The following is a 22523-nucleotide window of genomic DNA, read 5'->3' as shown; positions in this document are numbered from 1 at the left end:
TAGGATCTATATGTTGGCTAACTGAACATAAAATAAATAAATAAATAAATAAATAAATAAACAAACTACATTAAAAAAAAATAGGATCATTCCAAGAGGAAATTTTTTTTGATGTTTGTGTCTCTCTTTTTGTGCTAGTAAAAAAAAAATCTTTCTCTTTTTAACATTAAAATTATTCACAGGTCTCACCAATTCCCATTTTTAATTGTAATAGCCTGAGGAAAATGAAGACTAATACACTACCATCACAAAAACTTTGTATTAAAGTATCATTACTTTTTTTTAATTTTAAAATAAAAATACCTTAATTTTTCTATTAGTTTTAATATTTTTAGTAAAGTTCTCAAAGTTTACTTGGTAACATTGGAAATGATTTAGCCTTTTGGAAATAACGTTGAGAAAACAGGATTTATATACTCTTATGGTGTAATCAGTGACAGGCTGAACCTATTAAAAAATTAAGTCATTTTTTAATTTAAAAAAGTTTTACTTAATTGCTTAAATTAAAAAAATAACATTAAAATTAAAATAATCCTACATATAGTTACAAAGGATGGTATGGCTTGAAAAAGTCTCTTGTAATTTTGAAAAGATGAACATGATATATCTATGATGTTCCGAGAATATGAAATTTTAACAACTAGAGACTTCTAATTCTTGGTAAAATCAGAAGAATTAAAAGATCTCAATATGTGCATATTCATTTTAGTCAACCACTTTTATGGAATGAATGCTTGTGAGAGACTGGGTGTGAGTTGACCTGGTTCCAAGGGATCTAGAAGCTGAGGTACTTTCAGGATGAATTGTCCGGGGATATTTTGCTGCAGCAGCTTGAGGAATGGTTTGCTGAAAAGGTAAAAATATGCTTTAACAATCCCATAAAATTACACCTATTAAATACCATTTCTTATATATAATTTAACCAAACAAATATCTGTTAAGCATCCAGTAGATACATGCAGTAAGCTGGTGAAGCAGCCATTAAAACAAATAAGATGTGGTCCTTAATCCGTAAGTTAGACTGATGTGCTCAATACCCACAATTCAGTATCAGAGCTATATTCCAGAGGATCACAAAAAAAGCCATGGAAGTCATTCCTCAAAGAGGACTCCAGTGGAATCTTGTAATGTTTACAGAGGCCAACTACAGAAAGGGACTTTATGGTGTTTGGGAGAAGGGTCAGCCTCAAGCCCTCCCTCCCTTCACTCCAATCAATTTTCTCCTCCCTGTATCTGTTAACATATGGAGTTCAGTCTCAGGGAACATGGGGAAAGCTCTGAGGAATCCTGCCTGGTCCTTGCTTCAAACCGAGTAAAGCACATCTCTCGTATTTCAACCTGGTTCACCTGGGAGCTGACTAAACCTTTTATGATTATACAAGAGGAGATATTTCCAGAAGCCTGGTGCTCCTTATTGTGGACTACAACTTTCTATACAAATAGACGCTGAGGACAAATCTCGAGAGGATACCCATACCATCTCAGAGCTCAGGGGAACATCTTGGACCCAAGCACCAAAGCATGACAGTCAGTGCGCAACCGACTTCACTTCATCTATACAAGTAGATACTGCATGCATTCGTATGTGTAAAATGTACAAGGATTTCCTATATTATACTGGATACAGCTTCTCTGTAGGCAGCAGTGGGACTTGTTATCCAGATCTCAGTCCACGTCACTGAGTAGTACATGTACATTCCTAGTAGGGTCGTCCACTTAGAAAAGTCATCTTTAAAATACTTGAAGTAAAATTATATATTTGATCAAAACATTCACTGTATATTTTAAAAACCCTTTACTTAAAAAAATGAATGAAAACTCTTACAGCAAAGGTCTTCATGACAGATACTGCTTTAAGAGTTCCTCTTTAAAGAAATGGAAAAATAATTTCCTGTCTTAAAACTATTTTACATAAATGTTTCATTGTACATAGATAATTGGATAACCATTACAGATGGGGGAGATTCTTCCAACTAGTATGAAAATTTAGTTGCTAACCACCTAATCTGACCCTGTTAAAAGAGCTATTTCTCCTTGGGGAGGATGGGCAAGAGGAAATGCAGAAACAGATTCACCTTACCACTGGTTTCATGATCTACAGAAATATGGCAGAAAATGAAGTAGCACTAGGAACAAGAAATTATCCAGCAGATGGGGCTAAAGTGTCAGAAATCTGACTACTGGTTTATTAGTAGTAACCGTTTCTGGTAGTTACAGGTCTTAATTTTGGGGATAAAATGAAAAGTAGTACAGAGGACTGCCACAGCGTCTGTTATATAATCCCAGTTAGGTAATCATGAAGCAGTTTCTGGCTGTCTCGTTCACGACCAATTACTAGAGAAGTACAAGGAGTACTATACATACTGAATTAGCAAAGGGCAGCTGGGGAGGTAAATCTCAGAAACAGGGGTTGTAGTCTTTATTTCCTTGTGGTGTTGTTTTTTTTCCTTTGGAATATGAATTCCTATCATTAATACGAAAACAAAAGGCGGCCTAAATTAAAATTAAGCATATATGTGATCTCTTTATGCCTTCTTTATCTTACAAATGGACAGTCCCTCTCCCTCTCTATACACATATGTGCTGATAAAAATAGAAATGAGTTCATTTCTTATTTCTGATAACTAATCTTGCATATTCAAACATATATTGAGAAGTCACTTAAGGCCTTTCAGAGTCTTTGCAACCTCTGAAGGCAGATACTCCTCCACCCTCGCAACCTCTGAAGGCTGATACTCCTCCACCCTCCATACCCTCCATCTGGACTTGGTGCCTCTGTGTCAGTCTCCACTTCACTGTGGTCATTCTTGACCTGAGGCTAAATTTAAACACTCCAGCTCCTCTTAATCATCTAGCAATCATCTAGTGCCAGAAAGAAAAGGATGTAAAATCATTTCACATATATTTTTGCTAATATTTTGACATATTAAGTAGACAGGAGTGTTGTCTAACACTGAAAATTTATATAGGGGGCATTCTCTTTTAAAGTCAATTCTTGTTTCTCTTTAAGGATGTGATCTTGTGACTTTGAAAAGTTAAAACTTTTTGAGACAATTGTTGATTCATATGCAATGTTAAGAAATTATTGAGGTATCCCATGTACCTTTCTCTAGTAATTTTTATTAAGTTAAATCTGCTTGTGGTTTTACAGTTTATAAAGTGCTTTTTTTTTTTTTAGTATATCTCATACAATTTTCACATTCTCATTTAATCCTGAATCCAGAAAATAACTCTAGGAGCTAAGTACTCTTTACACTCCCATTTTACACAAGAGGAAACGGAAGCTCAAATATTTTACTTGATTTGTGTATGATCACAAAGGCTTAAGTAAGTAGCAAAACTGAGGCACTAACTCAGGCTTTTTTGTTTATTTTTGCTTAAATTCCAGGCATTTTCTTTTATATCATGTGAATTTACTGCAACCTGAATTTTCTTCCAAACTACAAATATGCTGACAGTTGTATTGAAAAAAGGGGAAGAAGACTTAAAAAAAAAAAGGCAAAAATTAAAGACTATAAAAATAGGGAGGTGCTTCTTATAATCAAATACCTGCTACATGAACAGCAGGTAATGAGTAAACAGCTTTTGTCTCTTCTTTTTAAATTAATGAGAAATCATTTATATATTTCTTTTGGTCACCAACATAGTGGATTACTTTTTGTGTTGATAATTTTTACACTGTTGTGAAGAAACAATGTTTCTGAAATTAATTTCCTAAAAGAGGAAAGGTAGATTTAGAACAGGTTTGATAATTACAAGTATACAAAGTATCATAATAAAAGGTAGAACAAGTTTAAGAGTCATCATGAATTTTCATCTTCTCCTCAACATGTAGCTTAAGTGTTTATTAGTCTATAAACTCTCAGGAAAAAAATTTTTTGACAAAGGTCATCAAATATGTACTCACCACTGTGACTGGATGATGTTTTTCCACAACAACTGAGCTCATGGGAGGAGAAACTCCCATTATAGCTAAGCTGCTACTAATTCTGTTTTTTGAGGCAAAATCACATCTCCCTGTGATCCGGGCTGTAATTGTTCTTCCAGCTTTCTGTTGTGCAGATGTCACAACTCTGGGCACATACTAAAAAAAAAAAACAAATATCCAACTGGTAGAAATTCCATGGCAAAATATATAGTACTTTTGCTTCTGTAACTTATGAGGGAAATACATAGGCACTTAAAAAATAATTGTATATTAACCAACTTTAAGATGGAAAAAATAAAATAATGACACAAAAAGCAGAACATAGAACCAAGCACCCCAAAACATCCCTTTAACCTTGGGTGTACCAACCATTTTATAGGATTTTGTAAACTTTTAAAAAAGCTCTTTATTCTGAAATAAATACAGATTCATAGGAAGTTGCAAAGATAGTAAGTATAGAGAGGTCCTGTGTATTCCTCACCTGGTTTCCTGCTATGATTACATCTTATATAAGTATAGTATAATTATGATGTCAAAGCCAAGAAGCTGCCATGGGTATAATGCCTTGGTATTATAGATCCATGTCATTCTTTTTTTGGTGCTGATTAGCAGTTTATTTTTTTAACTTTATTATGTTATGTTAGTCACCATACATTACATCATTAGTTTTTGATGTAGTATTCCATGATTCATTGTTTGCGTATAACACCCAGTGCTCCATTCAATACGTGCCCTCCTTAATACCCATCACTGGGTTAACCCATCCCCCCACCCCTCTCTCCTCTAAAACCCTCAGTTTGTTTCTCAGAGTCCATACTCTTTCATGGTTTGTCTCCCCCTCCGATTCCCCCCCTTCATTTTTCCCTTCCTACTATCTTCTTCTTCTTCTTTTTTTTTTTAACATATAATGTATTATTTGTTTAAGAGGTACAGGTCTGTGATTCATCAGTCTTGACCCGTGTCATTTTTATCACATGTCTAGATTCCTGTAACTATTACTGTAATCAAGACACAGAACTATTCTAGCACCACAGTCTCCCTCTTGTGACCCTTTAGAATCCTATCTGTTTCCCTTCCTCAACCACCCTTGGCAACCGTTATTCTGTTTTATGAACGCTTTGATCCTTATGTATAATTAATTTTACACATATGCTTCTCATTAGACATATGCTTTTGTGTTCTTTTTTATTGCTTTGTTAATATACTTTTTCTCATGAATACAGAGACCTGCTATAATTTTTAATGAGAGGTTTTAATAACCAACAAACTAAAGTTTATCTAACTCAGTTCTTTTCCTACTTTAATAGGAAACAAATTTTTGTAAATGAGGATTCCCCTTTTCTTTTGAGTTATTTCTATAGAATATTTTGCAAAAATGAGATGATCATATCAAAAGGTAATGCCAGCTTTTACAGCTTTTGTTACTTACTGCTGGATGATACTCCAGAAAGATTATATTTCTATCAGGAATAACATATATATTTGATTTAATTTGTGGTTCCTTATTAATTTTTCTTTTTTTTTTTTTAAGGTTTTATTTATTTATTTGACAGAGAGAGACAGCGAGAGAGGGAACACAAGCAGCGGGAGTGGGAGCAGGAGAGGCAGGCTCCCTGCCGAGCAGAGAGCCTGATGCGAGGCTTGATCCCAGGACCCTGGGATCATGACCTGAGCCAAAGGCAGACGCTTAACGACTGAGCCACCCAGGAGCCCCCTTATTAATTTTTCATATTTGCAGTTCATTTTGTCAACTATCCATGTTCTTTAATTACTTGCCAGGAATGGGTATTGCTCTCAAAAATGTTTAATTGCTCCTGATGAATGTTTAATTGCTCCTGATACAGATACTTATCTAATAGTATTTTCCCTATTTCATTTTATCTCAGTTTTATTTTTCAATGCACATAAATTTAAAAAATTATAGCTTATTTTATCATTAATTTTTTCCATAATTGAATCAAGCAGCCTGCTTTGGACAGCTGTGGTAATTATACTCTTCTAACATTTACTTATTTGGGCTTAACTTACTAAAACATTTGAAATTTCAGTGTGAATTATGAATCTAAATTAATTTTCCCTCTAACGATAGTTTTTCCAAAAGCATTATTAAATAGTGATCTTTCCTCATTGTTCTAGTCCATCTGAGGTTTCATTCATTGAAGTTCTTTACATATCTGCATCTAGCTACAGATGGTCACAGCTGTATATTGAAAGAGGATAGTGGATTCCATGAGAAATGTCTCTGGGAAAATTAAAATGATAGAATATTGATGTGTCGGGAGGACTCTAGGAAAACAGCACTCAGTGAAGTTTTGTAAATCCTTGGAGAGTTTGGATTTGAGACTTAATTACAGTTGCACAGAAAACCAAGCAAAGACAAAAATGAAGGAATCAATTCCAGGAACAAAAAATTGTACTAGAAAGGAAATGGAGGCATAGTATACATTTGTAGCTTAGCCATATTTACATAGTCATCATAAATTTTAACTTAATGCAAAGCTGGAATATCTGTATCTAAATATATAAAGTGGAGGAGCGCCTGGGTGACTCAGTCGGTTCAGCATCCGACTTTTGATTTTGGCTCAGGTTATGATCTCAGGGTTGTGAGATAGAGCCCCATGTCCGGCTTTGTGCTGAGCGTGGAGCATGCTGAAGATTCTCTATCTCCCTCTGCCCCTCCCCCTGCTCACATGCTCTCTTTCTCTCTCTCAAATACATACATACATACATACATACATACATACAGTGGATGAGGGAGGGGAAGGGAAGAAATAAGGTGGTATAAAAAGGCCAAATTCTTTCATCCATAATAAAAAGTCAACAGATAATGTCTGAAACTGATGCATGTGGAAATGATGATATGAGCATATTATTTAGGGAAAAAAAGGTAAATAGGAGAAACAGCTAATAGAATTTAGGGAGAGATGTTTAGACAACTGTTTCTCACTATAATACTGTAGAAACTATTTGGCTATTTAAACTAAGTTTTTATGGGTCTTATGAATTTAAGAAACCAAAACTCTGATCCTAAAATATTTACAAATATGTTTTTGTGGACTAAATTCATGCTTTTGACCTTAGGGAAACTTTATCCTATTTCTTATTAAAATAAGGTATAAAAAAGACTTTATAAACTGCTGAAGAGTTTTAAAAACCATTTTAAAATGTAAAATATAAAATTGCCGGTAAGAATATTTTTATGAAAAATTGAAAACTGAAGTACAATTAAGCTGGTAACCTTATTCCTGCCCAGTCACATTTGAGGGGTATAAACACTCCCAACTGTAACAGTTGTTCTTACTTGGAGGATGAAGGAATGAACGAAAAACTATGTAAGTTTTGACAGGGAGACATGTGGAATGAGAAAAACTATGGGCCCAAAACATTGGAAAATGCCCATGGCTGATAACCTTCACCCAACCAGTTGAGAATTGCTTTAAAATGTCTTCAATAGGGGGCGCCTGCATGCCTCAGTGGGTTAAGCATAGTGGGGCTCCCTGCTCAGCAGAGAGTCTGCTTCTCCCTCTCTCTTTGCCCCTCCCCCTGGTTCGTGCTCTCGCTCTCTGAAACAAACAAAATCTTTAAAAAAATAAAATAAGGGCGCCTGGGTGGCTCAGTTGGTTAAGCAACTGCCTTTGGCTCGGGTCATGATCCTGGAGACCCTGGATCGAGTCCCGCATCGGGCTCCCTGCTCGGCAGGGAGTCTGCTTCTCCCTCTGACCCTCCTCCCTCTCATGCTCTCTGTCTCTCATTCTCTCTCTCTCAAATAAATAAATAAAATCTTAAAAAAAATAAAAAAAAAATAAAAAATAAAATAAAATAAAAGAAAATGCCTTCAGTAAGATGAAAATACATACTCCAGTAAAGAAATAAGGACTAAAAAGGAACCTCTATACACTTCTTTGAAATAAATAGTTGTCGGGCGCCTGGGTGGCTCAGTTGGTTAAGCGACTGCCTTCGGCTCAGGTCATGATCCTGGAGTCCCGGGATCGAGTCCCGCATCGGGCTCCCTGCTCGGCAGGGAGTCTGCTTCTCCCTCTGACCCTCCTCCCTCTCATGCTCTCTGTCTCTCATTCTCTCTCTCTCAAATAAATAAATAAAATCTTAAAAAAAATAAAAAAAAATAAAAATAAAAATAAAATAAAAGAAAATGCCTTCAGTAAGATGAAAATACATACTCCAGTAAAGAAATAAGGACTAAAAAGGAACCTCTATACACTTCTTTGAAATAAATAGTTGTCGGGCGCCTGGGTGGCTCAGTTGGTTAAGCGACTGCCTTCGGCTCAGGTCATGATCCTGGAGTCCCGGGATCGAGTCCCGCATCGGGCTCCCTGCTCGGCAGGGAGTCTGCTTCTCCCTCTGACCCTCCTCCCTCTCATGCTCTCTGTCTCTCATTCTCTCTCTCTCAAATAAATAAATAAAATCTTAAAAAAAATAAAAAAAAATAAAAATAAAAATAAAATAAAAGAAAATGCCTTCAGTAAGATGAAAATACATACTCCAGTAAAGAAATAAGGACTAAAAAGGAACCTCTATACACTTCTTTGAAATAAATAGTTGTCGGGCGCCTGGGTGGCTCAGTTGGTTAAGCGACTGCCTTCGGCTCAGGTCATGATCCTGGAGTCCCGGGATCGAGTCCCGCATCGGGCTCCCTGCTCGGCAGGGAGTCTGCTTCTCCCTCTGACCCTCCTCCCTCTCATGCTCTCTGTCTCTCATTCTCTCTCTCTCAAATAAATAAATAAAATCTTAAAAAAAATAAAAAAAAATAAAAATAAAAATAAAATAAAAGAAAATGCCTTCAGTAAGATGAAAATACATACTCCAGTAAAGAAATAAGGACTAAAAAGGAACCTCTATACACTTCTTTGAAATAAATAGTTGTCGGGCGCCTGGGTGGCTCAGTTGGTTAAGCGACTGCCTTCGGCTCAGGTCATGATCCTGGAGTCCCGGGATCGAGTCCCGCATCGGGCTCCCTGCTCGGCAGGGAGTCTGCTTCTCCCTCTGACCCTCCTCCCTCTCATGCTCTCTGTCTCTCATTCTCTCTCTCTCAAATAAATAAATAAAATCTTAAAAAAAATAAAAATAAAAATAAAATAAAAGAAAATGCCTTCAGTAAGATGAAAATACATACTCCAGTAAAGAAATAAGGACTAAAAAGGAACCTCTATACACTTCTTTGAAATAAATAGTTGTCGGGCGCCTGGGTGGCTCAGTTGGTTAAGCGACTGCCTTCGGCTCAGGTCATGATCCTGGAGTCCCGGGATCGAGTCCCGCATCGGGCTCCCTGCTCGGCAGGGAGTCTGCTTCTCCCTCTGACCCTCCTCCCTCTCATGCTCTCTGTCTCTCATTCTCTCTCTCTCAAATAAATAAATAAAATCTTAAAAAAAATAAAAAAAAATAAAAATAAAAATAAAATAAAAGAAAATGCCTTCAGTAAGATGAAAATACATACTCCAGTAAAGAAATAAGGACTAAAAAGGAACCTCTATACACTTCTTTGAAATAAATAGTTGTCGGGCGCCTGGGTGGCTCAGTTGGTTAAGCGACTGCCTTCGGCTCAGGTCATGATCCTGGAGTCCCGGGATCGAGTCCCGCATCGGGCTCCCTGCTCGGCAGGGAGTCTGCTTCTCCCTCTGACCCTCCTCCCTCTCATGCTCTCTGTCTCTCATTCTCTCTCTCTCAAATAAATAAATAAAATCTTTAAAAAAAAAAAAAAAGAAAGAAATAGTTGTCTTAATTGACTTGCATGTTTACCAGGTCTGCTTTTTGTTTTCAAATGGTTTGTTCTATAATCAGATTGCGTTGCAAGTTTTGTTAGGCTCTTGCTTTACTTTACAAAAAGTGAAACTGGAAATTACAGAAAAAATAGTCCACTGAGTGTAGCTTATATAAAAAAGATGGCTTAATTACAGTCTGTGAACCCATACTCAGTTCAGCTACACTAGCAAATTAATATGCACTTATGTTTGAACATAAAATGGTGTGTAATATATGTATATATAATTTTTAAAAATTTCCTGCTTTAACTTTTTTTTTTAATTGACTTTTTGACTAAATGACCACTTACTCGTCCCAGTCATGTTGGATCTCATTAAATTTATCAGCTTAATTGACTTAAAAAATGCCATAAAAATGGAAATTCTAGCATTTTATGCCATATCAACAAATGCAACAAAATCAAAAGGATTAAGAAAGAAAAGGGAAATGACATATTTTCTAAAACTCAGTATTTGTGTTTTTTTTTAAAGATTTTTATATATTTATTTTGACAGAGACACAGCGAGAGAGGGAACACAAGCAGGGGGAGGGGAGAGGGAGAAGCAGTCTCCCCGCTGAGCAAGGAGCCCGATGTGGGGCTCGATCCCAGGACCCTGGGACCATGACCCGAGCCGAAAGCAGACACTTAACGACTGAGCCACCCAGGCGCCCCTCAGTATTTGTTTCTTAATATTTGACATGGAGACAAACCCGATTATCGGTTAAGAAACAGGGCTCTGTGGCCAAACTGTCAAAGTCTGAATTCCAGTTCTGTTACTGCTTGTGTCCATAGGCAAGTTACTCCCTCCCTCTCCCTAAACCTCAGTTTCCATTTGTAAAATGAGGAAAGCAGTGCTGGGTGCCTAAGACACCCTCTCACTTTCCATTCAGATGAAGAGGAAAGTTAAGCGGGCACCTTTACTAAAGAGTTTAAAAATCCAACTGGAACCCCTCAATTATTCCAACTGGGAGTTAGAAAAAAGAATAAAGTGTCACCTATTGTCCAGCCTTGTGAACTGCAACATATTTGCTTGTATAAATGCCTAATGTATTTCTTGAAAAGTGCTTTCCACCATGAAATTCTGGTATGTTATTTAACATATTGAGGACGTCTGCAGAAATTAAAAATTTTACAGATGAAGGTGTTATTTTACTAGGATGGTAATCCTCCTTTCTCCAGTTATTTGTTTCCCAGGCTCTGCAGTTTATTCTCTGTAAACACCTCCTTTTAGCAACTGAAAATACTAAGACTGGAAGAAGTTTTGAATAGTTCCTAGGAAGCCTCTGTGATTAAAATGAAAAGAAAGGTAACCAGGCCTAGCTCACAAATCTCTCCTTTCCTAGTCCTAACAATAATGGTTTCACATTAGGTAAGTTAGCCAACTAATATTCTTGTTCCTCCTTTTGTTATTATGGTTCTTTTTAAAAACAAGAAGACACATTTGAGGTGAATCTCAATCTGATGACTATAATTATATAAGGAAGGAAGAAAACTAGCATTATACTTAGAGTGATTTACTTCTGATTTTCCTCTCCCCCCTAAGCCTAAAGGCTGTATTTATGTGAACAAAATTGAATGTGTATCTATTAATGAAGGAGGATGTAGCTGGAAGGGCTGTCTACACAATATTGTGTTATTCAGGTTTCAAAGACTTCAAAATTATCTCAAATGGTTTCAAAAAGTAACAAATAGGGTAGTAAGCATACTCATTCATTCAGTTCTTCCTGTGCATGTTCAGGTTTATATATAAATGCAGATATACAAATGGTGGTCATATTTGAAGGGAATTTTGAAAAATCTAGGTCTGTGTATTATCTGAATATGCAACATGAATGACAAACCAGAAATTTAAATAAACACTCACTGTGTTTACTTAAATGAGATCATCTGTATAGGATCACACTTGAAAATGTGTAATCATGAAAAATAAACACAGCTGAACACATGTCAGAGTTGAATTTTAGTGTCTTATTTCTAAGTCAAAACTCCCTCACACATTCAAATTTCTCTTAACAGCTATATTTTTTAACCTCTTTGAATCAAGAGCAAACGTGATAAACATCAGATCTCAACATATTTTTCCCCGAAGTTAATAGCTTCCAAAAGGCAGAAATTGATGTCGGCTGGAATACTCCAGATGACCAGTTGGCTGACTCAATGCCTTCCTTAGCTCCAGAGAGCTGTCCAGGGCAATGGCAGCTTCTGAGGGTCCGCCAGGGAGGCCGTAAGACATAAAACCTATTCTGCCATCTTCTGTCCTCTCAGGTAAGTGGTTAGGGTCCCGGAGGAGAGGGACACAAGCAAATCAGAATCACCTCAGGAGCTTTATAAAACTAGACATGCCTTTGTGCCTAAGCCAAGCCCGAGTAGGGAAGGGGATACATTGTTTTTAAAAAAGCCCTGCGGAAGTGAGTCTGGTAAGTTTGGACTGTATCTCCACTCCCTTCACTTTTGAGAATCGCTGTTTGAAGAATACAGGTTTAACAAGAGGAGCCTCAGGAGCCAGAACCCTGACATGCTTTGTAACTCTTCCATATTAATTAGCTTGATTAATTTCCCTTCAGGCAAGTTCTCACACAAGTACCCCATCCCCATTCAATAGTTCCATGCTCTATGTACTTCTCTTGCAAGTAGCTCAGTGACTAGGAAAATCTACTTCCATCTTTATTCCAATCGTGAATTACAAACGAAAACCTAATCAAATCAAGATGTAGTAACTACAGAGTAGTGTTAACGATATATCTACATCCAGGAAAAGAAAAAGCTGTAGTTGAATACAAAATATACAAAAGAGCCCTTAATCTCCTAAGCCCTTCAAAATACGCACTAGAGTTCCCTTCAAAATAAAGTCTGTCGTCAACTTTCTCAAATCTATTTTCCTGAATAGTTCTTGAAAAATGTGATATAAAAAGTTATTTTTGTTTTAATTATCACTACTGTAATAGAACTTTCAGCTAGCTATGGGCGCCTGGGTGGCTCAGCTGGTTGGGCGACTGCCTTCGGCTCAGGTCATGATTCCGGGGAACCCGGATCGAGTCCCGCATCGGGCTCCCCGCTCGGCGGGACTTCTGCTTCTCCCTCTGACCCTCCCCCCTCTCGTGCTCTCTCAGTCTCTCTCTCTAAATAAATAAATAAAATCTTCAAAAAAAAATTGTTTTAACTACTTCGTGTATTAAATATTTTCTGTGGCTGGGCCTAAACACCATACAGACTTTTCCTCCATGGGAAAACAGGTTCTACGTTCCAATTCTCCAATATACGAGCAAGTTCTGAGCCCCCTTCCCCCCGCGGGCACCTGTAGCCCCTGTACTAACCATTTCTTCTGGGGCAGCAGTGCCGAGAGTTGCAGAAACGGGAAGGTGAGCAGAGGAAGCGGAAGGAGCCCCAGCCGACGGAATGGAAGCCGCGGAGGGAAAAGCAGCGGCGCAGGCCGCTCCCATGGCAGCTGGGGACGGGGACTGGGGCGGTGCAACCACTGGGGGCACTGGAGGGGCCAGAGGATCCGAATGAGCAGAACGTTCTTTGCCTTGAACGCCAGGGCCATACTCTTCTTTTCTATTTGTGAAGTCTATCCCTATAAATTACAAATTAATTCCATTAAAATTCTTCCAGGTTAAGATTCGTTTTATGCCCCCAACAATGAGAATACATAATAGCTAACATTTGGTTCTAAAGAAAATGTAGAAATTTGTCATGTATTGCATACAATGTTTAGCATTATTAACTGGGTAATGTTAGCACTAACCACTAAAGGCTTCAGACCATTTCCTTCCATATGTGAAAGCTAATGAAGATTTGCTCTTATGTAAAAGATAAAAATAAGTGTGTACTCAGCTAGGCTATCAGCTGAGTAAAATGTATTGCCAAAACAGCCATTATAATAATATGGTCACAATGAATCTAAGGATTTATGTCCTTTTGCATCGTTTCATACAACTGTCCTGATTGATGGCCTGGTATTTAGAGCTGTTGAATTTTTTTTTCTGATATCACTATACCCTCTCATTTCCATCTATTGTTTCTATCCAAACAAACTCAACATATTTTAAACTTGATTTTTCAGCACACAATAATAAATCAATAAGTAACACTAAAATTTTTACTTTTAACATTGTAAAAGAAATCAGTTCTTGCAAGTAGATTATATAACTCATGAATTAAGGTATATTTGCACACTTAACTGATTTTAGTGACACGCTATGTAGTAACCTTCTCTCAAAAATGAACCTTACCCTTAGATCAAAGGAGTAACATCCAGAAGCTAGAGCAAAGCGTTTCTTCAAAATTTAGATTCCGCCCCCCCCCCCGCCCCTCCAGTATTAGAATTTGGTTAAAATTTCCACTTAAGTCTGTATCTATGTGGCACCTAACACCAGGGTGAGGGTTTGGAAATTCAGTCACGGAGATGTTTCAGAATGTCTGAAGAGAGGGTGTTAAATAGCCCTATGTTTAAATGGTTTTTGATGTTGTCCTCTTTGTACTGGAAATTTGGGCTTCTGTGTAAGTCCTTCTCTTCAGCTATCTTTATATAAAACAGAGTAATAGTACCTCATTAACAATGTTTAATGAGGATTATAATGCATAGATCCTTTGAAATCCTTTGATGAGGGACTAATTCAGTATAAAGTACGGCTTTTACTGTAAAAACAAAACACACATACAGAATTTTAACATGTTTTTGATAGAAAGTGATTCTGATTGTGTCTTCTTAGGTGGGTGGCAGACTTCTTAGATGTGGAGCCAGTACAAAAGTGAGTTCTCACGTTGGGGTTCCCTGGAATAGAGGTAGCTGACTAACTCTTGCTAATGTGGGCTGATTTATGCAGTTCCTTTTTGGCCAATCACTGTAAGGTTAATAATTATTCTCGTTTTAACTGGGATAAGTTTTTTCATCTGTAAAGCATTTTTCTACTGTTCCTAAAATTGCTTTAATATTTGGCAGGTACCATTTTAAAGGCCATTTTTATTGTCACATTTTGCCTTCTACATAAAACTTCTAATTTCTAATCTTTAAAGATTTAGGATACTACACAGCATGAGATGCACTGCAGATCATGGACAGCAGAGAGGACACACAAAAAACCAAGTATTTGTTCTGTTATGACAAGATAGATACAACATTATTAAAAACTGCGTTATAAAAAACAGTTGTTTTAGGGGAAGAAGGGCCAGAAGTAATTTTTTTTCTTGTGAGAATTAAATTTTTTTTAAAGCTGTTAATGAAATGCCACAAAGTTACACATCACAGAGCAAACCCAGCATTAGTTAACATTGAACTATTGCTTTTGGTAGCTCTAGCGACCTACTGCTATTGTGTGTCTTACTATTCCTGTCATTTGTACCCCCCATTGTGATGGTAAACAAACCACCAGGCCACTCACACAGTTAAGATCCCAGAACTTGGCATTAGCTGCAGATAAAAGGAGATTTAAAAGCAACAGGGGCAAAACAAATCATGTTGTGTAATTATCAGAATACATTTTCTCCAAATCCTGTTCTGGATATTTGCCTGTAGGAGAGAAAGCTGTATTTGAATTTAAAATTTAAGCAGTAAAGTTATTAAGGTGGTAAAACACTCTGTCCTAGTCAATTCATAACTTTCTTCTGTAGGTTATGAGAAACAAGTCTCTTACAATTGAATGTAGGAAGTATAATTTGTCACTTAACTTGTGAAATCCAGGTCTGTTATAAGTAGATACTTAAGTTCTTCAATTTAATACATACAACTTGCTAATAATTACAACTGGTGGTGGTGAGTTTGTTTTCAGTGTTGATACTCAATCAAAAGACCATTTACTGGAGAAATCAAGTACTCCTTTGGGTATTAAGCAAGATAAACTATTCTGGCCTGAGATTCTAGGATTCTAAATTTCTAATCTACATGGGGACCATACACCATGACTGCTTCAGAAAAAAGTTATTTGCCTTAACTTGCTAGTATCAACAACACACACAATTTAAATAATAAATGTTTGAAGATGCTTTAAAATGAAGGTACGACAACCACAGAAAAGTTATTCACACTGTACTGGAATGTTGATGTTACAAAATGAAATTGTCTCATTGATAAATAAACTGCGAATCTCAAATATGATTTAATATGAGGATATACTGCAAAAAATGTTCATGTATTTACATAAAACAGGCTGACTTGAATCAAGACAGCAATAATTATATCATTGTTATCATCTTACATGTCAAAGTATGTTTTGTCTTTTAAAGAGCTTCCAATTATATTTCATTGCATTTCCAGAAGAACCCTCTGTGAAGCAGGTAGGGAAGATTTATATTATTTTCTTTGTTCAGAGAAGAAAACTAAAACCCACTAAGGAAAATAGGCCTCCGTCCAAATTAGTGGCAAAGACTCTAGTCATGTGCTATTCTAAGCCCTGCTGAAGAAACACCCACATAAACCACACAGATTTCAGCTAAAACGTGGACTTTTCTTTTCTTGAAATGAAATTATTTTACTTGACTTCTGTACATAGGCCTATATTTGTATTTGCTGAAAATCAGTTTTAGCTGAGGTCTCTCTTAAATCGAAAACAAGCAATTTTTAAAATGGGAAATGGTGACTAGATAAATATTTAATCAACAAAATGGTCCAAGGAATTTGGCTACTTAAAAAAATAAAAAAATAAAAATTTTGTACTTCAAAGCATTGTAATTATTAGTTAAAAGAGCCTTAAAATAATGTTTTGTATTCAAAACATCATTTTAACATTGAGCCTAAACACTTAAGATTTGACAGTTTACTTGATCAGATCTAAGATACCGTAAGTAACCAAAACTGGGTGAATTTTCATGGCAGATTTAAAAAGATATGACACCATCAAGTTAAAAATACCAGTACCGGGACAAGACATAGTCATTGCAGAAAATCAGTACTATAGACCACACCAATCACTGAAATCTCCTCAAATCCTTTTTTTTTTTTTTTTTTGATTTTATTTATTTATTTGACAGAGAGAGACACAGTGAGAGAGGGAACACAAGCAGGGGGAGTGGGAGAGGGAGAAGCAGGCTTCCCGCGGAGCAGAGAGCCCGATATGGGACTCGATCCCAGGACCCTGGGACCATGACCTGAGCCGAAGGCAGTTGCTTAACAACTGAGCCACCCAGGCGCCCTCCTCAAATCCTTTTTGAAAGTAGGCAGAGAACCTTATACAAAATACTAACCTGTATCACCTCTGTTTTGAAATATAGTCATGGCTTCGAGATTTAATGCACACACCCCCCTCATGAAAGCTTTCTTCATGGAATCTTCAAAGTGTTCTTTTTCATGCTGCATTCTTTGAATCTCAGCTTTTGCATTTTCCAAAGCTCCAGATAACTAAATAAGGGGAATTTTTAAAAAGAAGAAAAAAATTTGAGATACAAGGAAGGATATTAATAATTCAAAAAATAGACTTACATTGTGAAGTTATTTATTTTTTTACAAAAGGCAGGCTATGTTTATTTAGAGTCACAAGGAGTTGACTGACTCAGTGTGGCCCAAACCACAAGGAAACCATTCTACTTCACTCCATTCTGAGTCCTAGGGTGGCCCAGACTGGCCGGAGTGCTGCTTGGGGCCCATTCACAGGTTTATAAGTTTCTCAGTGACAGCAATCTGTGACTCTGTGAGATTGGCCAAGTAGCTGTTGAGCATGGTGTCAAAGTCACTGGGAATTATCTTGGGTACTTGGTTAACCAGGCTCCTCAAGGAACGGCCCACAGTACTGTCAGATGACACCTTTTGAGACAGCACATCCTCTGTATACTGCAACCCTGTGCTTAGGGCATCCTGGATGTGAACCGATGCCCCTCCTACTGGCTGCAGATTGCTTGAGAGTGTGAACACCTGGTTGGGGCTCAAAGAGGTCGTCAAGATCAGGTTGACTCCAATGTGTTCAGTGTCCTAATACGAATATTTCATTGTCAGAGGTGTGAACATCACCCCCAGGGTACTCCCAGGGATACCCATTAAAGTGCTGACCTAGGCCTTGATGCTCATGGAGGCTCGTGTCCACAATGAGGTGAATGGGGATGGAGACTACCCTGCCGTAGTACTCATGTATCAGCACAGGGTGCTCTCTAACATCATGGCCTGTCGCCGCACCCGCCCAGGATGAGCTCATTTGGAGAGACTTTCTTGTGTAATTCATACACGTTCTTAGCGAATTTCACGTCAACAGCTACCTCATCTTCTGACTCATTGGGAGGTACTGAAAAGAAGCTGTTAGTGACTTCCGTTGAATGCTTGGCAACAGTTCTCAGCAGGGTCCTGATAACTGGGGCAGTGCCCCCATTGCATCATGGCTCTCCACAATGGATGCCAAATGACCTGGTGTGGCTGGACCACATGGCTGCGGGGGCAAGGGAAGAGGGCTGGGGGTCTGGATCCGAGCCACGGTCCTAGCTGCTTTAGCCCCTGGGTCTGGGGATGAGGCTGGAGCCGGTGTTGGAGCTGGAACCGGTGCCAGGGCTGGAGCTGAGCCAGTGCTGGTGCGGAGGCCAGGGCTGGGGCCGGGGCCGGGGCTGGTGCGGAGGCCAGGGTTGGGGCCGGGGCCGGGGCCGGGGCTGGTGCGGAGGCCAGGATTGGGGCCGGGGCCGGGATCAGGGCTGGGGCCAGGGCCAGGCTGGGGCCCGGCCGGGGCCGGAGCTGGGGCTGGTGCTGAGGCCAGGGTTGGGGCCGGGGCTGGGGGCGGGGCCAGGGCTGGAGTAGTGGCAGGAGTACTTGCTGGTATTGGCGGTGTGGCCATCTTGTCAAGCTCTGAAGTTATTTTTATGTGAAATACTAAAAAGACTTTACCACATACCTCTTCTGCTATGTATCTCAATTTATTTTAAAAAGTGCATTTTACCTCTACTGTTTCTATCAAAAAACCATTTTCTTTTCTAACCATAAAATCAAGTTTCAAACAAGGGGAATTTCATGCCGGTCCCACCAAATCTTGCTGATGTGTTTTAATTATACCAAACAGATATGTAATTTCTTATCATAAAACTTATTAAACAAAATACATTAAGAGCCACAGACTCTCATCTCTTCAGAAAAAAATACCTAAATGCACTATTAACAGAATCTTTCTTTCCTCCTTTCCTCCTTCCTTCCCTCCCCTTCCTTCCTTTCCTTCCTTCCTTCCTTTTAAACGTTATCTATAGAATTTAAAGTGCAAAGTGACATTAAGTACAACACTCTATCCCATAGACCAAATCTGAAGGGACTGCATTTTTTGTTTTTTTTTCGCATGTCATTTTGAATTGCAGAAAATTATTTGTACAAGGAATCTTATTTTTAACATTAAGAACTTAGTGCTATAATGATGAAAAAGGGTTTTCTTTTACTATTTGATTTCAAGAGGCCTACTGCATTTTTATTTCATTTTGGGTCTCAAATATTTTCCTTTGGAAACAATGTTTATGTCAATGGGAAAATAACTTCAGTTTATATGCAACTGCTTTATATCAACCTTATCAGAACATAATTCACTTAAATTAACATAAGGATAAACATTTTTGTTTTGGGTCTTTACTTTTGGCTCAATAAAGGCCAAATGAAGAATCTTAAGAAAGCATGCTTTCTTAGAAATGTAAGGGTCTATAGGTGATTTACATTTCCAAGGGCAACGTACATGCAGGAGAGCCAACACAAATTTGGAGGTCAGAGTTAAGTTAGTCTGTAGGTCTGACTTGCTAGTGTCCTCTGCCAGGATGTCTAATTTGAACCTACATGGCACTAAATGGAACTAGAAATGGGTTACTCTGCCTAACTATAAACAGTTTTTTATCTTTTTAATTTTTATTAAAAGAAAGTCAAAGTATGAAAAGAAGTTTACCACAGCAACTCTGGTTTCATAATCATTGGAAATCTGGACACAAACTTCTTCCGCTCTTGCTTGACAAGCTCGTTCTACTACCTCTTTCCACTGCTTCTGTGCTACGGACCGCCAGCCTTTCCAGACCTTCTTCAGTAAAGTTCTCTGGAAGTACTGGTCAGCTAGTTTACCTTCATAGACCTAAATGAAAGTAATATACAACCTCAAAAAACAGTGACTGGTAAATACATTGGCAGGGATACTAAAAAACATAATGTAACCCTGTGGTAAGCAGCGTGCATACATTACCATCCAAGCCTGTGTGATCACGTTATTCTCTCTGCAGACAGAACAGGCTCAGAGAGGTTACGTAACCCGCCCAGGTCACCCAAGTAGAAAGGGAAAAGCCAGCCTCGCCTCATTTCGGAACCTAAGCTCTTATCCTTACATCACTGCTGTATGCCACCAATCAGGTTAGGAGGAAAAAACAAAACAAAAAAACAAATGAAAGGAAACGAGTAACTCGCCCTCGGAGTGATGAATCTGCAGCACGTTTTAGCCGAAAGCAGGCGGAGACGACCGAGAGAGAGTGGCTGCAAGGCCAGAGGGCGGTGCCTGCGGCTTCAGGTGCTGCTGCTTTCTCTTCGTCCCGGCGGCCGCCGCCATAAGCAAGGCTCACTTAATTCACACGCTTTGCCACCATACAGAGTGCTAAACAGCTCCAGATGCAAGCATATGCCAGTCTTCTTTTCATCAATGAATTTAAATTCTTTTCAAGAAGTAGTTCCAATTTCAATTTTCTTAAATTTAAAAAGCTATTCAAAAACTGATGGCAGTCTCAACTATTTCACTAACATTTAAACATATTCTCAGTATTTCACTTTCAAAATATGGCATTCTCATTTAAATAGCTCTTTTCAATATGACTAGTGTAGAATTAATCTACTGGGATTAATAAAAAACAATGAAAGCACTAGAAAATATCCTTTAAAGAGAAATCCTGTTCCATGATAGTAGCAGCCTTTTCCTTAAGTATTAATCTCTTAGAAGTAAACGCACAGAGATCACTCTATGGCTCACATGAGCATCAAATAAAACACACACACATCTATCCCCTATACTCTTGAGTCTCTATACTCTGTCTTCTTGTGGGACATACATATGTTCTCATACTTTTCCACTTCTGATACAGTAATTTACTATTCTTAGTTTATATTTACTCTTCTATACTGATTCAGCTCTTAGTTAATGAAAATAAAGATGTTCAAGTTTAAATTATAAACAAACGAAAGATAATTTTTATAAAGCTATACAGACATGGCTTTCTTTGATTCTCTAAGGCAAGTCTACACAATAAACATTCACACAATTTTATAATATATGATACAGTACTGCCTCTTTATGAAGAGGATATATTCAGGCATTTCTGAAGTAGAAACAATATAAGAAGCATATGATATGTTAAAGATTATAAATTCTTTCTCTGCATAATCACATCTGACATTCAATTTGTTAAAGAGGTTCCATGACGAGGGCATCTATAAGTCAAGTATAATCCTTACTAACTTACTACGAAGTAGGAAACGACAGATCAATTGGTCTACAAAATATGAGGTATTTTTTCCCAAACTATACTAAAATCCTTTGAAATAAGAGCAACATTAAATTATAAATTCATTTTGATTTATTAGAAAACAAATCTTTCTTTGGCTTTAACAATAACTCAAAAGGTGATCCTAAACCCTTTTGAGTTCAGAAGTCTAAAATCTGTCAGTTACCGTTTTGTTTTTATACTTACATCCTGTCTGCATTTAACATGGCCAATTCGCCAGTGGAAGAATGTTCTCATCAACTCTATCCTTTCCTTTTGCTTGCCTATGGCATGAGACAAGCTAGAAATCACCTGTAAACAGCAATTAACCCAATTATTGTGATGCTATAATAACAGTAATTGGTAAAGTGACTTTCTCATATATCAAAAAATGCCCAAGAGAATACCTCTGCATCACTAGTAATTAATCCAGTTAACCTCATTATTATCTTTGAAAAGACCAAAAAACTTGACCACATAATGCACTACATATCAATGAGTGAAGAGGAACAAGAGAGAAAAGAAAAACGTTCATTATGTGTATCTTTGCAATCATCAAAAAAAGTTTATGTATATGAAAATTAATATGGTCACTGATATTTAATTCAAGAAAGACAACTACACATTTGAATATTTTGTTACGTATACAGAAAGTCTTTGTTCATTAGACTTGAGGGTAGGGACCAGGTTTTAAACATCTTTCTGGTCCCTAAATACCTTTGGTACCTTGGATTAGAAGTTGCTAAGGATTTTCTGGATTCAACAAACTCATAAAAGCAAACTATAGTTATACTATAATGTACTTCTTCAGTTTTTCCTGTTCTTTTAAAAAAAAAAATCTATGAAGGCTTTTAAATCCTAAAATGATATTCTATCTTACAAAGAACTGAGTAGCTGAAATGTATTTTTTAAATTGGCCACATTAAAGCAAGATTTAGTAAATTGGGCATATTTACTGAGAGACATTTATTCTGGCTCTTCTTTAAATAATTTTCAAAAGTGGAAAAGGGTACACATGCTAAGACATTAGTAATATTCTATTTCTTGAGCTCTATGGTGGCACACAGCTGTTCATCTTACTCATTTTCAAACTGGACACATGTACACCCTTGTGTGTGATACTTTGAAATTTAAAAATATATATTTAAAATATTTTAGGGCACCTGGGTGGCTCAGTCAGTTAAGCGTCTGCCTTCGGCTCAGGTCATGATCTCAGGGTCCTGGGATCGAGCCCCGTGTCTCGGGCTCCCTGCTCAGCAAGGAGCCTGCTTCTCCCTCTGCCCCTCCCCGCTGTTCGTGCACTCTTTCTCTCTCAAATAAATAAAACCTTTAAAATCAAATCAAATCAAATATTTTAAAACCTTAGGACAGATTTTTGAGGGCAATAGAGAAAATGACTGACGTTAGTATCTATTGTTTCAAAAAAGTAAACTATATAAAATGTTT

The 22523-nt window shown here is 37.6% G+C and overlaps 1 protein-coding gene and 1 pseudogene across 6 annotated transcripts in view; both read right to left on the bottom strand.

The window, feature by feature from the left end:
* Positions 1 to 699: 699 nt before the first annotated feature.
* The window catches only part of POC5 (POC5 centriolar protein), a 40054-nt gene continuing 18230 nt past the window's right edge, over positions 700 to 22523 (bottom strand). For 5 of the 6 annotated variants that reach the window (XM_078067170.1, XM_078067172.1, XM_078067171.1 and 2 more), the window contains 6 exons: positions 21285 to 21389; positions 19508 to 19687; positions 16866 to 17019; positions 13001 to 13260; positions 3908 to 4084; positions 700 to 846 (listed from right to left, as the gene is read on the bottom strand). In XM_078067170.1, the coding sequence (XP_077923296.1) occupies positions 706 to 846; positions 3908 to 4084; positions 13001 to 13260; positions 16866 to 17019; positions 19508 to 19687; positions 21285 to 21389 (1017 nt within the window). In that variant the 3' untranslated portion in view covers positions 700 to 705. Of the gene's footprint in view, positions 847 to 2364; positions 2465 to 3907; positions 4085 to 13000; positions 13261 to 16865; positions 17020 to 19507; positions 19688 to 21284; positions 21390 to 22523 lie in introns of all 6 variants that reach the window. The other variant, XR_013445742.1, reaches the window with a different exon arrangement.
* LOC118547633 (eukaryotic translation initiation factor 3 subunit F pseudogene) lies at positions 17026 to 18430 on the bottom strand (annotated as a pseudogene).

The sequence above is a fragment of the Halichoerus grypus genome, chromosome 2, assembly GCF_964656455.1.
Source record: "Halichoerus grypus chromosome 2, mHalGry1.hap1.1, whole genome shotgun sequence".
Lineage (NCBI taxonomy): Eukaryota > Metazoa > Chordata > Mammalia > Carnivora > Phocidae > Halichoerus > Halichoerus grypus.
This window is presented reverse-complemented; position numbering and strand designations above follow the sequence as displayed.